Genomic DNA, 16,331 nt, shown 5'->3' with positions numbered 1-16,331 from the left:
CGCCCACAATCAGGCTCCAGGATGCCTGACCTACTTACCGGTGGCGGGGCTAAACTTCCTGGTGGCGCTCCAGCCAGCGCCAATCCCAGTGTGGCTCCCCTGACATCATGGGGGAAGCCCGCGAAGGACTCTGGAGCCTCCCTGGCGGCACAGGTGATCCTCGGCACCTGCTTCAGGTGCGCCGGGACCCAGGCCAGCAGCGGTGACTCCCGGGGATTTTGAATGGCAGGGTGGGCACCTGCCGGCCTCACAGACACTCGAAGGCACGGGGTGGGCACCCGCTGCTTCCAGCCACACACATAGCAGGGTGGGCACCCGCGACAGGCTGCCACATGCGGGGTGGGCACCCGCTGTAACACAATAAAGTACACCGGCGGCAGAAACACAGGGTAGGCTCCCGCTGTTTCAATTTGGCAGCAGGCAGCAATCACGCAGGGTAGGCACCCGCTGTGAAAGACAAGATGTAGATGCGGGGTGGGCACCCACGAAGGAGGCAAACGGCGGGGTAGGCTCCCGCTCGCAATTGCAGCACCATCAGGTCCTAGCCCACAGTGGCGCGCCAGCACAGCACTCGCAGGTTCCTCAACAACAACAGCACTCTCAGGGCCACAGCATGTCGCAGTCCCAGCGCTTGGGGGGACAGACACTCCTCTTCTCCTGGCACTTTAGATGTAGCTCTCACGAGGCGCTAGGGGAGCAGGCAGGAAACAGTCAATTAAAGTATAGCGCCCACCAGATATAGCGCTCACCTACCCCAGGAAACTTGACTATAGCGCTCTCCTTATGCAGGGAATGCAGTCAGGGTCCCAGGAGGTGCTAGGGTGCAGCCAGGGAGTATAGTCCTTTAAGTGTAGCGCACACTCTCCTCACCTCCTGGCCAGTCAGTCCAGTCCACTATATAGCGCTCCAACTGCGCTAGGTCCCATGAAGCAGGGTTGTAGTGCTCAAGAGGCGCTAGGTAGGAGAGCAGCAGGCACTATTGGGTAAGATCAGTGGTCAGTGGGCACTCATCAGAACAGGGCAGCAGTTCCTAGGATCCATCCTCCTCTGTAACGTGGCACTCCTCCTGGTACAGCAGTCTTTACTCCAGCAGCGGGGCTCTCCCTAGCCCTGTGGACAGCAGAGGGGTACAGTTGGGCACAGGGGCCAGCACACAGGCCCATGTGGCTGTACCTCCTGGCAGAGGGTCCCCTCTCTTTCAGGTCCATGCTCAGACTGAGCACATGGCATCCCAGCTCTGCTATTTATTTGCCCCTTACCCCACCTACCAGACAGTGCCAGAAGCTTCTAGAAGCATCTGGTCAAACTGATCCTAACTGGTCTAGGGGGAGGTGTCCAACACCCTGTCTGCCAGGTTTCCCTCCAAAAGCTGGGGTTGCTGAGAAACAAACAATTAGACTGGTAACCCACCTCAGTCAGGCGCCACAACACACAGCCATGGCATCCATTTTAAAAGTAGCATTTCTTCACAACAGCACAAATAAATCTGCGCACGCCATTGCACAGCAGGTATTTTCTCACATATGGTCAACGGCCAGGGGGAAAAGCGAAACATTTTAGGGAAAAGGGGCCAAGTCCAACACTCCCCCTCTAACATCCTGTTTCTTTGTGTCTGGCAAAACATTCCCACAGGTCAACGTGGTGCGGCGACTTCATTATGCATTCTTTTTCTTTTGGGTTTCTTCCATCTTCACCAGGAGGTTATTCTTCCAGTTTTTTTATTTATTACAATCCAGAAAAACCAGAAGAAACTGGAGTTCCTTCCTTACATATAAGAAGAGCACTTCTAATCTATCCCAAAAGGGTAGCAGAATTTAAACTCTCTTCTTCATTTTTGTCAATTGTGGCCCAGAAAAAGTGGGTTGATGTTCCAACTCTCATTAGGCGGATTTGTACCCTAACTTCTTTAGCCAACAAGAATTGTGTGTTCCGTCACCTCTGGGTATCCAGGGTAAATGAACCAGGGGTATGTCAGTCGCCCCAGTGAAGGTCCATGGGGCATCATAAATAGTAATTTGAAGATCTTCTACTTGGGCTGTTCCCTCCACATTTATTAGATGTTATTGGATGATGATTTCTTTACTTACCTGCAATTGCATTACTCTAAGTCCATCTCTTGTTTTGATTAATTATTTCCCAACTCCTGCCTTATTTGAATATTCTAACTATACATTCTTGGGCTTGTTACAATCAAGCAGGATGTGTGGATGGGGGAACTTCTTTTATTTGCTTGATAAGAGAGTGTGTTTGGGGGGCACGAGGGCCTCATTTCACAATTAATCAAAGCATGAAATGGACTGGAAGTAATGGAATTACCGGTAAGTAATTGAAACAATATTGTAGGCCTTTTCAACCTATTCACATCTTCACCCAGTACTTTATGGGCTCTCCAGATGAAACTTTGTATGGCAGGTAATCCTGCCAACTTTCATCAACAGCAGAAACGCTACCAAAAACTACCCAGCTAAATATTGTGAGAGGTTTGGAAATACCAGTATAGCTCTTAGTATTACAACTGTATTTCTCACTAATACTGAGATGCGTTTTTAATAGTGAGGTGCACAAATATGGATAGTAATCCTCCTACTTGATATTTTTTTCTACTCAACGAAGTTACAAGTTGTGTAATGTGGTATAATTGCATTAAAGATAATCAGCTGGAATCTTAAAAATCTGAGGTAATACCAAAGGAACACGTCATCACACCAGTCTAAATAAATGTGACACCCTCCAAATGAGGGTCATCTGGAACTATGATATGGAAAAAGCAAGCTGGCGGGAGTCATGCTCTGATTGAAACAGAGCTTCCCAAAACACATTATCGAATAGGGAAGTATTTGGAAATGCAGTCAGATGAGTGCAACTGAAATGCAGTGAAGGATCAGCTGAGTCAGTCACAAGTAGATATAAAAAAACTAAGAGTAAAACTGAAAATGTTAAGACATTCTGTAAATGTGAAAGAATTTGAAATTAGAGGCTAAAAATTAAGTTGGTATTCTCATCAAACAGAATGTAGTATGGATGATGAGTGGTCTCAATTGATTTTAGAAGTTTCAACCTTTCAAATATAATTAAAATGTTTATTTTATATTTGTTAGTGAATTAAATAAAATATTTTATAATATGTGTATTTTTTTGATGAATGCTTATTTCAGTGTGCCGCTCGCTGAGAGAATTCCTTGTGTCTGCAGCCTGACCCTTCGCTACAGGAGTAGCTCTACAGTTCCTGCCAAGTGACCGCCTCGACAGCGTGAGGGAAGGACCATCTGTTTGGCCGCAGCGGAGGTGAGAGGCGCCGGCCCCGGGCCTGCGAGGACCAGCATTCACCACCAACAGCTGGTCCTCTTCCCGCGTGAGCCGCGCCCCCTCCCAGTGCCACGCCCCCACATGTTTGTAGAAAACCTCTCGCGGCCCCCGCTCCGCGGGAGCCGCTCGCTGAGAGAATTCCTTGTGTCTGCAGCCTGACCCTTCGCTACAGGAGTAGCTCTACAGTTCCTGCCAAGTGACCGCCTCGACAGAGTGAGGGAAGGACCATCTGTTTGGCCGCAGCGGAGGTGAGAGGCGCCGGCCCCGGGACTGCGAGGACCAGCATTCACCACCAACAGCTGGTCCTCTTCCCGCGTGAGCTGCGCCCCCTCCCAGTGCCACGCCCCCACCTGTTTGTAGAAAACCTCTCGCGGCCCCCGCTCCACGGGGGCCGCTCGCTGAGAGAATTCCTTGTGTCTGCAGCCTGACCCTTCGCTACAGGAGTAGCTCTACAGTTCCTGCCAAGTGACCGCCTCGACAGCGTGAGGGAAGGACCATCTGTTTGGCCGCAGCGAGGTGAGAGGCGCCGGCCCCGGGACTGCGAGGACCAGCATTCACCACCAACAGCTGGTCCTCTTCCCGCGTGAGCCCGCCCCCTCCCAGTGCCACGCCCCCACCTGTTTGTAGAAAACCTCTCGCGGCCCCCGCTCCGCGGGAGCCGCTCGCTGAGAGTATTCCTTGTGTCTGCAGCCTGACCCTTCGCTACAGGAGTAGCTCTACAGTTCCTGCCAAGTGACCGCCTCGACAGCGTGAGGGAAGGACCATCTGTTTGGCCGCAGCGGAGGTGAGAGGCGCCGGCCCCGGGACTGCGAGGACCAGCATTCACCACCAACAGCTGGTCCTCTTCCCGCGTGAGCCGCGCCCCCTCCCAGTGCCACACCCCCTCTACGCCCAAGTGAATATCAGTAAGCCCAGTAACGCGCACCGAGGGACGCGCGCGGGTCGCAGCCCGGGGCGAAGACCGGGCAAGGAGCGGGCCGTTTGAGGCCGTTCGAGAACGTGAGGAGACCGGGCCGGGCCCCCCCTCAAAGTCCTACTACCCACGCATTTCTACATCATTCTTCTGCACATCAACCAGACAAATCTTTCCTAATTCATCTCGCTGAAAATGAATACCAGGAGTAACAAACTGAAGAAATTAAAAAAGGGAGGGATTGGAGAACAGCTTTTAGGTCCAATGGACGATTTTCTTACCAAGGCTAATACTTTTATCGACCAAAGTATTAGTTTGATAGAGGGAAGAGTATCTACAGACCTCGCGATTGCGAGGCGATCCTCTATGGGACCATTGCCCACAGCAAGAACTCCAGAGGTAGAGAGCGACTTAGCCGAATCACTACAAGGTAACAAAAGGCTTAGTCTCCCGAACAACGTAGACCTCTCAGCCTCTCAACTTTCCCTTTCACTTACCAACTCCGACTTAGAAAAGACACCTGAACTCTTACGCGAGCATACGCCAGAAGAAGTAAGACAAGCAAGAGGGAGGAGGGAGGGGGCCGTCAAGAAAAGGAAGGATAAGGGAAAAGCAGACATAGTCAATGGAACCGAAACAGCTGAGACAACTGACCTAACTACCCCCCTAAATCTGGCTTGCTCGCCACCAAGAGCGGCGGATACTACCAATCATCAGGTTTTAGTACACCATTCCTCACCTAACAATATTACAAACACCACCGTTATAGGCTCACCCGTTATTATTCCCCACAGTAATGAACCAGGTCCTCTTGATCTGGTAAACAAAATTACCTCAGTACTAAAATCTTTATTTCAACCCCTTGAAAAGAGACTAATAAATATCGAGAGTCAAATGCTAATAATTACCAAATCCTTGCAACCTAACTTAACTCGTGAACCCCAAAAAAAGGGAACAAATAATCAACCTGCATCCTCCCTACAAAGTAAAAAAGCTATACAAACCTGTCCCGTAACAAAACCGCAACCAGTTGCAAAAGATCCTGTAGTAGGAAAACCGCTCCCGGTAATAACAATACCAACTCCTAACCCTAACACACTCCCAAAAGCCCCTGCCAAAAAAACAACAAAAGTAACCACACCAGCCCCTAAAACGCCAGCTGCCACAAATATTCCCCAGAGCAAACCAAACCCTACGGTAAATAAAGGTACCACGAGAGGAGCTTTTGATGGCAGATCCTACATGCGTCTACCACCTGAAGCATCACCATTCGTGGTTGTAATGACGGGAGTACCAGAACTAGCAGGGGAGACATCAGAGCCTAATTGGTCCTTAAAGAATAAGGTCCAATATTGGCTAAACACAAATCGCCCTTCTCCCACTAACTGGACAAGCAGGATAGCAACAGTCAATAGGACCCCATGGGTGGGACATACAAAAAAAGTAATACAGGGTGATTGCATTGTAATCACTTTTGAGGACCCCAAAGTTGTCGAGTACATATGCTCTTGGGATCAACATAACCCAAGTGGGGGAATAGACACAAAGAGTCTTTCCTTTTTCTATCCCAAAAAGCATTATAACAGCCATTTCAATGAACAAGACAACCTGTGGCGTAAAGCAGTCCCACAGCCTTGGGATTTTACTAATGCTAGACCCAAAATCCCCCCACAGCAGAACGGCCAAGAACCCCCCTGGTGGTCAGTCGACCCAAATTACCACCAACAGGACCGCCCATGGCAGGTAATGGGACCCCGTAATAGAAGAAGAGACTGGGAACAATGGGGTGTTCCACCACAGCGGCACTTTAGACCCAGATATGGAGAAGCTCCATACTGGGAAAACTGGCTGGGTATACCAACAATGAACCGGTACAGTAGCCTGGAGATGGTCGACTGACCATTACCGGATTCCACCAATGATAAATCAACCATTTCATCTCGGGACCCGGAAAGGAAAATGACTACAGGACAAGATAACAGGTCACGATCACTGTCTGTCATTTTCTGGAACATAGCGGGACTTCGCCCCAAAATAGACGATGGTTCAGCAGCTCAATTTTTCGAGGATGGCAAAATAATATGCCTCCAGGAAACATGGGCCACAAAAGAGCTACACATCGCAGGTTATAAAACTCTTTTTTCCCCAGCCCTTTCTAGCACTGCGGGTAGGCCCCAGGGGGGTTTGATTACCTATATAGAGAATACAATCCCTAGCTTGAAACTCCTTAAAACTGAAAATACACCAAATTTCCAACTACTCTCCTTTTCAGTTGGCAAAGAAACTACTGTCATCCTAGTAAACCTCTACAATAACCTAGAAGAGGACAATTTAATCAAAACTCTTCAGACAATCCAGGAAAAAATCGCTAGATATACAGAAGTATACAGAAAAAAGGCAACTGTTCATTTACTATGGGGAGGAGACTTTAACATACACCCCTGCCCATTTTTGAACAACCATAACTGTGGGATAGTGGACGAGCAAGATAATCCCCTTGCCCATTTCATCCACGACGGAAAAGGGGAAGCGATGAACAATCTTCTTACAGACCTGGAACTGTCAATAATGTAAATGTAAATGTAAATGTATTTGAGCTTATATAGCGCACAGCTACCCACAAAGGGTTTCCCGGCGCTTGCTTAGGGAACCCGTCCTGGTATTCCCCTGTGAGATAACCCCGGCAGGGTATCCACAAGGTGAAAGCCAGGCATCCCGCCGCGAGGGGCCGTTTTGGAGATTAAGCAAGCTATTGCCCAGAGTCGCAGAGTGTGAACCCGTGAGTCGAGAAGGCACCAGAGCGAGAATTATCGAGTCCGTGGAATTTTTGAGCCCAAGACCCGCCGAGGCGGGGAATTGAACCCTGGTCCAGGGCCGATCTCAGCTTCCGGGTCTGCCGCCTCTAACCCCTGAGCCACACTTCTCCACAAGCAAAATTCGGATGATAATACTTTCTGCCCCACATATCTAGGGAGGGGACACGAGACCACTGTCGACTATGTCCTTTCAACGGATGGGCTGAGACAGCTAACCACGGACTTTACTTTATTGGAAAACAACCTAAGCGACCATTCAGCGCTTAGAGTGGATTTGGACCTCTTAAATCACCCAACACAGACAACCATAATTGCACATACTCTTTCCCAAAATCGCCTAGAAGTGGGCAGAGCAAATGGTTTCACAGTGAAATGGGGTAAGATTGATCCAGTCCAACTAAGTAATAACATAATAAAGACCCTATACTCAAACATAATAAAATGCCTAGATTTGGAGTCTGACGATAACACCATTCTTGAAAACTTCAAGATTATTTTGGACAAAATCAAACTAATGCTGACCAGGGAAAATAAATCAAATAACTTAACAACTCCAGGCTGGTTTAATCATGACTGCACCACCTCATTAACCAAGCTAAAGGAGGCTCTCAGACAACCAAAAAGAGACAAACAATTGATTAAACATCTAAGACTCCAGTACAAAAAGTTCAGGAAACAAAGAAAACAGGAGTTGAAACAGTCCCTATGGAACGATTTACACAAAAGTTCACTCACAAAAAACAGTGAGTCTTTCTGGCGGATTGTGAAAACCCCCTTTCTTTCTGACTCTAGCAGACCTCAGATTGACGTAGCGATAGAAGAGGAAACTTGGGTAAATCACTTTTCCCATATATTCACCCTAACATCACCAAATGAAGAAACAACTTACTCTCATCCTCCTGTCGACTTTCCAATAAATATGCAGTTTGACATCCTCGAGGTACTGCAAGCACTGAATCTAAGCAAAGGGGGCAAAGCCCCAGGACCAGACGGGGTCCCTGTGGATCTCTTTAAACAACATCTGGATCTTTGGGCCCCTATACTCACCAGAGTATGCACCGCAACAGCGAGATTGGGCTTAATGGAGTCTTGGTCCAACTCCATTATGGTTCCTATTTTTAAAAAGGGGGACCGCCAAGATGTTAAATGTTATCGACCGATTTCTCTATTAGATTCCGTGGGAAAAGTAGTTGGCAGAGTAATTCTGGAACAACTCCAACAATGGGCTGACGACAGAAAGATTTTATCGGACCTTCAATTTGGTTTCAGAGAAGGGTTTGGAACTGTAGAACAGGCTCTCAATCTAAGTCTAATTGTGTCCAAGTACATCCACGCAAAGCAGGGGACAATGTACATGGTGTACGTGGACTTGTCCTCTGCTTTTGACTGCGTCTCTCATTCAAAGCTGTGGACCCTTCTGCGAGACATGGGGGTGGATCCCCCACTACTGGACTTCCTAAGGGAATTATATACGGACGCTTCTGCGAGAGTGCGCTACGGGACAAAGGGAGAGCTTACTGCGTCATTCAAGGTAGAGCGAGGTGTCAGGCAGGGGTGTGTCCTAGCCCCCTTCCTCTTCTCCCTGTATACAAACGGGCTGGATGAGAGGATATTGAGAGGGGGGCAGGACCTCCCAAGACTAAAACAATGCATGATCCCGTCACTGCTCTACGCGGATGACGCGGTAATCTTGGCTCGCACTCCCATAGAACTTCAGAAATCTTTAAATAAATACACTGACTTCATGGGTACACTAGACCTGCACATAAACGTGGAAAAAACGTTCGTAATGGTGGCTGGTGGAGGGAGAAAACGAATAAAGAACATTACTCTAAATAACCAAAATCTTGAGAGAACCCCACAGTATACATACCTGGGCATAATGATCGACAAGAAACTAAACTGGAAAGCAGCTATTGATTCGAGGAGACATCTGTTTAGGAGAGCCAATACTGCCCTGATTAGCTTCTCACAAAGACTTGGAAGGAGATCACCAGTGGAGATGTTACAAATCTACTCTGCAAAATGCCTAGCCATTGCCCTATATGGGGCTGGCGTTTGGGGACACGTTGACGCCGGATCTCTTCAAACAGCTGAGAACTCGTTCACTTCCTTTTATCTGCCCCCAAGTGCTCATCTACATATGCATGCCATATGGAATTGGGAATCCCCTACATAGAGGATCTAATAAAAGTCCAGCCACTGCTACTCTGGAGGCGCATATGGTTATCTGATAAGAACATGCTGACCAAGGCCATTCTGGAGGACTCAATGGCCCTGAATAATGCGCACAGAATAGCCTGGCTTACCTATGTCAAACGATTCTTCACGGATATGGGTCTAGAAAGATTTTATCTCAGTCCACTATCTCTGACTGAGATAAGCAAGAAACAGTTGAAACAGAAAGCAATGAGTCACCTAGAGTCACTCAGAATTACCCTGCTTTCATATAAACAATCTGTACAACACGCAAACATGGTACAGCTAACGCCACAAATCCAGCCTTATCTTGCATTGGAAATTAACTCATACGAAAGAATGCTTTTGACCAGACTTAGACTTAATCTGTTTCACAGACTAGTCGCTTTCCCGCAAATGAACACTTGGGAATCAAAATTGACTTTGTGCCCCTGTGACGAGACTTCCGCACAAACATGTATGCACGCGATACTGTTTTGCAAATACTATCTCCCTCACAGGAAAATCTGGCTATTTCCATTAGTAAAAGCCTGGGGTCTTAGACAATTTCGTCCGGCCATGATTCTTTTACAGATGTTAGACTCTGAGCACACCTGTTACCATACACTGAACTTTTTAAAATGTATTATTAGGCACCGAAGGAATCTTTAAAAATCTTTTTTGTGTGATTTATTTTTTATGCTGTAAATTTCATACTGTTGCTTTTATGGTTTTATAATGACAAAAACCGAATAAAGAAATTTATTATTATTATTATTTCAGTGTTTTTTATATTGTTTTTCGGTTCAACTCATAGAAAATGCTTAGGCCGGGGACCTCGGTTTCCCCTAATGACTCAGCGGGTGTTCCTGATTTTTTATCACGATTCAGTTTCACTCCCCCACTTCCAGTAATGGTTAAAGGGAGGTCTACAGACTTCAAGCGGTTAAGAGCCACGGCTCCACACTCATGACAGGTCCAATGAGCAAAGTGTTTTTGTATCTGTAAATTAGATTTACACCTGGGAAAATGAATAGTTTAGTTACGCATCAATAAGAGTGATTCTCAAAACCCAAAAGGTCTAAACTACTCATGTAGAAACCTGATTTTAGCCCAATTACTCACACGTAAATAGACCACAAATGTTTTATATAAGAACTTGGATACTATATCTAAGGCTGAACAGGAATGGGCGACCCAGGATCACAAAAGGTTACCAAATGCATTTGCAAATCTTGTCTCCTACATGTGAAATATTTTTCTGGCTACTCTAAAATTCATATATCCTGGATCCTGTTAGAAATCAATTACATTTGCAGGTTTCCAGGCGTAATTCCGGAAAACTGCAATACATTTCCATTTACAGTTAAGTAAGACATTTTACCGTTGCATAAATGCGAAAGTTTATTGCATAAGTGTAATTGCGCTTTATGTTTTGTTTTTGTTTTGCTCCACTGGGACATTGTTTTTACTTTGTTGAAACTCCGTTCCTTATAACCTCACCATTATTGGACATGCCTCCTAATGTTCACACACTGGAATCTGATTTAGCTTGCCCACAACAGAAGTGAGTCTCCCACAGCTAACAGAGAGGGATGGAACGCATTAAGTTAGAGAATGAACAGAAACAAAAAGGTTTATTATGTTCCAAAACATGTGGAAAATCTAATTTTCTGAGTGTAAGTTGAAATGTTTTAAGTAGGAAGAAATATCAGGGTAAGTGCAAGAGTAAATCCAAAAATAACGCGATGGGAGTAAAGAGAAGAGGCAAGTTTGAAAAAAAAACATGTAGAAGAAAAGAATATCAAAATAAAAGTTGTATTTTGTGTATTTCAAACCCTAAGCAGGCTTAACATTCAAAAACTGTCTTCCTTTATGAACGCCATATATTTCTGTATGCAATTTTCACCATATATTAGTACGTATATTAAAGGGTGGACATATTTGTGAATAAATTCAAAGTTGTAAGTTATTCACAGGCATAGGCTTAATGTATGCACCAAGTAGGTTCGTTTTTTCCCAGAAATCTTTGTGAACTGCGGTGGCGGCTCTTCCATAATGGCGGAGGAGTGTCGCCCTATTGTCCAGAGCCAACAGATGATAAATGAAATAATAACGCAAAGTAATTATCATTTTATTTATTGTTGTTTGAGCTGGGCATTGAGTATAGGGCGAGGCTTGACATGGCAGGAAGGAGGAGTAGTGTGCACTTATAAGTGCGCATATCAGTTTGGCCAGCAATCTTAGGCCAGCCAAACAGACAAGTGCACTTATGTATCTCCGACTCAGCTGTGTTGCACAGCCAGGATGGAGAAAAGCCAAAGGCTTCCAGGCACTGTCTGAGCGGCAAATTAAGCAGCTCAGACCAGTCCTGGTACTGCTCTCATCTGTGCCTAATTTGAGCCGGTGGTTTCCGGTGCTCGGCACTGGCAGCTAATTGTTAACACCGGCACTTAAGACAGTCTGCCACATGGTGGTGCTGTTTGTCAAATTCAGATATGAGCACAACGGCATTTGTTGAATAATACAATATACATCAAGTGGTACAGTATACAGAAAAATTTCAGAAACTTGCTAACAAGCAATTGTTATAGCGTTGGGTGGCCTGAAATAGTCTGAATTGTCACAATTGTAGGGGTGTAATGGTTAGTAGTTGTGTTGGTGCTATCATTGGTTGTGCTGACATGGGCAATGGGTGGTGCATACAGCAGTGGACTCCCCGACGAGGCCCCTGGCACCTATTTGGGTACAAATTAAACATTGGCTCTCATAGAGAGCAGCGTCTGGGTTGTGTGGGGAGCCTGTACTTTGAGGCCCATCCACTTCTGGGCAGGGTGAGAGGAGCAATGAGGCGCGGGCAGCTGGAGCGGCAGGTAAGTTATTTTTGTTTTATTCCTCAATCCCTCCTCCCCCCGCCCACCCTACCACTTCAGATAGGCGGCTTCTGCCTGTGGTGAACTGGCCCGAATCGTGAAAAATACCTGGGGGCATATTATCAAGGGGGTTTATCTCCGCTTTTTTGGCTTTAAAAGCCAAGAAAGCGGAGATAAAATTAACTCCCTATTACCTAGCTGCCGCTAACACCAGTTAGCGACAGCTAGTAGGAGATAGCGACCATCTTGGGCCCCACTTTGCATGTCAGTGATATTTATCACTGATGAGATGCAAAGTGGGCGTGCCAAGATGTTAGCGACTGAAAACAGTCGCTAACATCGCTATCTCCTATTAGCAACTTTTGGAGATATTCGTGCTAAGCGGGAATATCTCCAAAAGCTAACACCTGCCCTGAGCAGTTCTTAGCCATGTTATCCAATGGGAGGTGGATAACATGGCTAAGAGCATTAGCTCGCTAATGCATGAATATCGCTGACTTTTCTGCGATATTCATGCTTTGCGGCGATTTTTACCGCATTTGCGTTAAACCTTGGTAATACCAAGGTTTATTTGCGGTAAAAATCGCCGCAGCGCAGCGGTAAATTTTTGTCTCTAACCAAGCAATAGCGATAATTATCGCTATTGCTTGGTAATATGCCCCCTGGATTCTAATTCTTGTACCCGCTCGGAAGATAAGCAAAGTAGTGGCAATGATCAAGGTATGATACTGGTTGTATCGGGCATCGGGCATTTCCCCAGGAGGCTGGAAGGGTGGGAGGCCAGTTTTGTTACGGGGGCCAGTTGCGCACTGCTCCTCTGTTGGCCCCCAGTAACAAAATCAGCAGACCAGCATAATCCACACAGCACTCACTTTCTTTTCCAGCCTCCGTGTGTTTTTAAATATTGTATTGTTTTTAAAGCACCTGCTGCAGTTTTCTTTGTAAATGGAGCGGCAATAAACGTGTTAAAATATCTCCGGTGAATAATCTACCCGTTGGAGTTTTGTCTAGTGGCAGTTTTAACTCATCTAAGGTAGCGCAGAGGGTTAACGTGACTACTGCAAATAATATGTATCACGCAGATCACATAAATGTATTTTATGTGCATATCTCTGTGGGTTACTGCTTTTGTCACAAAGATTATTTTGTTACTGTGCAGTTCATAAGTAAAAATAGTAATCTAGCACAGTGAGCTATGAACTGCCAGCAAAGAGCTGCATACAAACTGCATCGCAGAGGTTAGAAGGTTTTTTTTTCTTCGTTCTTTCATGATTCTAATGTTGCTAAAAAAGGGTTGTTGGAGGGAAATACATTTTTATTAGTTAATATGAATCCTGAGTTTGTACTTTTCCAGCCAAAGCACACTTAAACAATGCCTACACCTAAGTGCCCTAGGTCTTATGTAACATTTTCTATACACTGCCACACACGTGTATGTTCATTGTCTGTATGTGTGTTTGATGTAAAGTGCTCTGACATCATAATCTGTATGAGAAGCACAATAAAGCAAATACAATACATGAGAGAGGGGCTGTGGAGAAATGGGGGCACTATTTGAGGGTAATAGTGAGGGAACCATTAAAGGACCCCAAGAAAGATTGTAATATCCCACTGCACTGTAAGCCTTTCATTTACTATGCTTTAAAAGCTAATACAATTGACTATATCATGTAAAACGTGTTATAGAATGCACCTTTTTGCCATTTTTCCTAACATTTTCTTGGAAAGAAACATCCCCAAACCATCCTTGTAGTGGGGCTCGCTCAAAGCGCTCGCTACGAAACCCATGGGGGCTGGTCTGACAAAATTTGCCAGGGTTGCTTTAGGTTCCCAGTCCTGCCCTGGCAATGATGCCATAGACGCCAATGCAACCGAATAAAATGGGCCTCTCTACCGAACTTGGGAGTTAAAACAGGCATGTTATCAGGGCCGGACTGAGAACACAAACCGGCCCTGGCAAACTGTTCAGCTGCACCCCCTCCCCCGGGTGAGGGGGGAGTGCAGCCAAGCTGTTTGCGAGGGCCGGTTTCGGACGATTTTGTTATCGGTGGCCGATATTGCCGACCCCCGGTAACAAAAACGGCCCCCAGGGGCCCAAAACCGGCCCCCACCCTAGCGGCCTACCAGGGAAATGCCCGGTGCCCGCTATGGCAAGTCCGGCCCTGCATGTTATGTCCCCTCAAACTGTGGGGCGGTACCAATGCCCCATGTGCGCTGATAACAAGGCTTCTGAGGATGAACATGTTTAAAGTTCCTTTTCCTTCAGGGTGGCTTTTACTTTATGTTGCTGTCAACCATTTCAGGCACGTAATTCCGTCTCTTTGCCCAGTGATTCGATGATTTAATTCCAAACCCGCAGATGTTCACTTGACTAGTAAAGCATCATAACAGGAGTTAGGGACCAAATATGCCAGATAGAGGGGGCAGGCTTTTCTTTGCCCAGAGAGTGCTTGAGGAGGGTTCATAATATGTGAGGGGGGGTGTTAATGGCACACAATGTATGTTTTGTATGCCCCTTGGGGCCTTTAGTTCCTATTTTCTTTTTCCAGCTTCACCCAAAGAGTGCTGCATCTTGAACAGTAAACTCACACAAGTTACCAGAGGGGTTTCTGCTCTGCAGTCTGTGCCATAAAATCCACCCTCCCCATTCCCTGAGCTCCTAAGCTTCACCATGCCAATCCTTTTTGGCTTATTTTATTGCACATTATGGTTCTTACAGCCCTCAGTTTATAAAGGCAAAGAAGGTAACACTACAAGGCTCAAAGTGCAGGTGAATTCAGCTAAAAGGCAGGGCTGGCTGCACACCTGACACATGATGGGACTTTCTAGAACTCTATATAGCACTTAATAACTTTTTCTGGACACCATACATTTTTGGGAAATGTGAAACATAGGCCCCGAAGTAATAATGTGCCAATGATCACAAGGTTTGATCATGTGATGAACTCGATCGGAACTCAGGTCTTCCAGTTACAACAGTACTAAAAACACACCTGACAAGGGAAAAGTATTTCCTTCTCCCCCATAGGTCCCCCAAATCTTCGAGTCACGAAAGCTGCACATGCCCTACTCACCTTAAAGCAATAGCTGGTTTCCTCGCCATCCCAGATGGTCCTGGGCAGGGGGAATTTCCGGCGTACCCGATACTTGCCCACGGCGCCCAGCGGGCGCCCCCTCAGCTTCTCGGCCTCAATGTAGTGCGCCTTGAGCCAGAGCTGCTGCAGCTTGGGGTGGCTCTGGGGGGAGAACTGGTAGCTCTCCAGGATCTTGTAGAGCTCGCGGAAGTTGCCGCGATGGAAGGCCACCACCGCCTTGGCCTTCAGCACCGACTCGTTCTTGTGCAGGTGGTCGCAGGCGGGCAGGGACCACAGGAAGCGGCCCAGGCGCTCGATGTTGCCGCCCTGCTGCAGGACCTCGCAGACGCAGGCCACCTGCTCCTGGGTGAACCCGAAGCTCATGGCGCAGGCGAGGTCTGTGGTGAGTGAGGAGACTACAGAACGCCGCGTGCCTCTTGAACGAGAGCCCCTTCGACGACGAAGCACCCAACAGCCTCCTCGAAGCGCAGGTCCGAAGCCTCTAGGATAGAGGCCTTCGAAGTCTCTTAAAACGTCAAACCTTCCCTTTATCAGGGTCCTCACCTCTCGTTCGAAGAGATGCCCCAAAAGCTTTGCGCGAGCGTGCCTCCAGTTGAACCTTAGCCAAAGAAGTCTTCAAAAGGCTGTTGTACAAGGGGGAGGTCCTCAAATGCCTCTCGGGCGTGGATACTTAAGTTTTTCTAGGACAAGGCCCTTCACGGCCGCGCACCCCGGGCAGGTGCAGTGCAGGAGTTATAGCCTCAGCCAGTAGGTGCAGCAAACCAGCGTCGACGCTCTGCCCCAAAAGCGGACCCCAGGAGCCGCCTTGCCTCGGGTGGGGCCTCAGAAGTGGGCACGCCGTGAGTAGTAAGACTTGGCTCCTGTCGCTGAGGAGGGCTGTCACTCACAGGCTCGGCAGCCCTGCCCTGACGCTGCCTCCCAGCCCGTGTCTCTCTCGGCAGTGACTCCTGGCTCCCTTCCCGTGCCCTGGGTAGACTTGGGGGTATCGGTTACAGGCTCAGCCCACAGGCGGCTCTCAGCTCCCCACCATTGGCTGCACTTCCAGCCCATTAGGAAAATGAAGCCCTCTCTCCGGTTTCCCGAGCGGCTAATGCCATTTTCTGGAAACCCGAGACATCCTGCGGTGGGTCACGGGGGGCACGCAGAAGCA

The 16,331-nt window shown here is 47.3% G+C and overlaps 1 protein-coding gene across 1 annotated transcript in view; it reads right to left on the bottom strand.

Annotated features, from left to right (window-relative positions):
* LOC147692113 (homeobox protein six1b-like) overlaps nucleotides 1–15,786 on the bottom strand; it is a 226,153-nt gene extending 210,367 nt beyond the window's left edge. The window contains exon 1 of the mRNA XM_086938418.1: nucleotides 15,161–15,786. Coding sequence (XP_086794544.1) covers nucleotides 15,161–15,544 — 384 coding nt within the window. The 5' untranslated portion in view covers nucleotides 15,545–15,786. The remainder of the gene's footprint in view (nucleotides 1–15,160) is intronic.
* Nucleotides 15,787–16,331: the final 545 nt, after the last annotated feature.

This window comes from Lissotriton vulgaris, chromosome 9, assembly GCF_964263255.1.
Source record: "Lissotriton vulgaris chromosome 9, aLisVul1.2, whole genome shotgun sequence".
Taxonomy (NCBI): domain Eukaryota; kingdom Metazoa; phylum Chordata; class Amphibia; order Caudata; family Salamandridae; genus Lissotriton; species Lissotriton vulgaris.
Note: the sequence above shows the minus strand (reverse complement) of the source record. Positions and strands in the feature narration are given on the sequence as shown.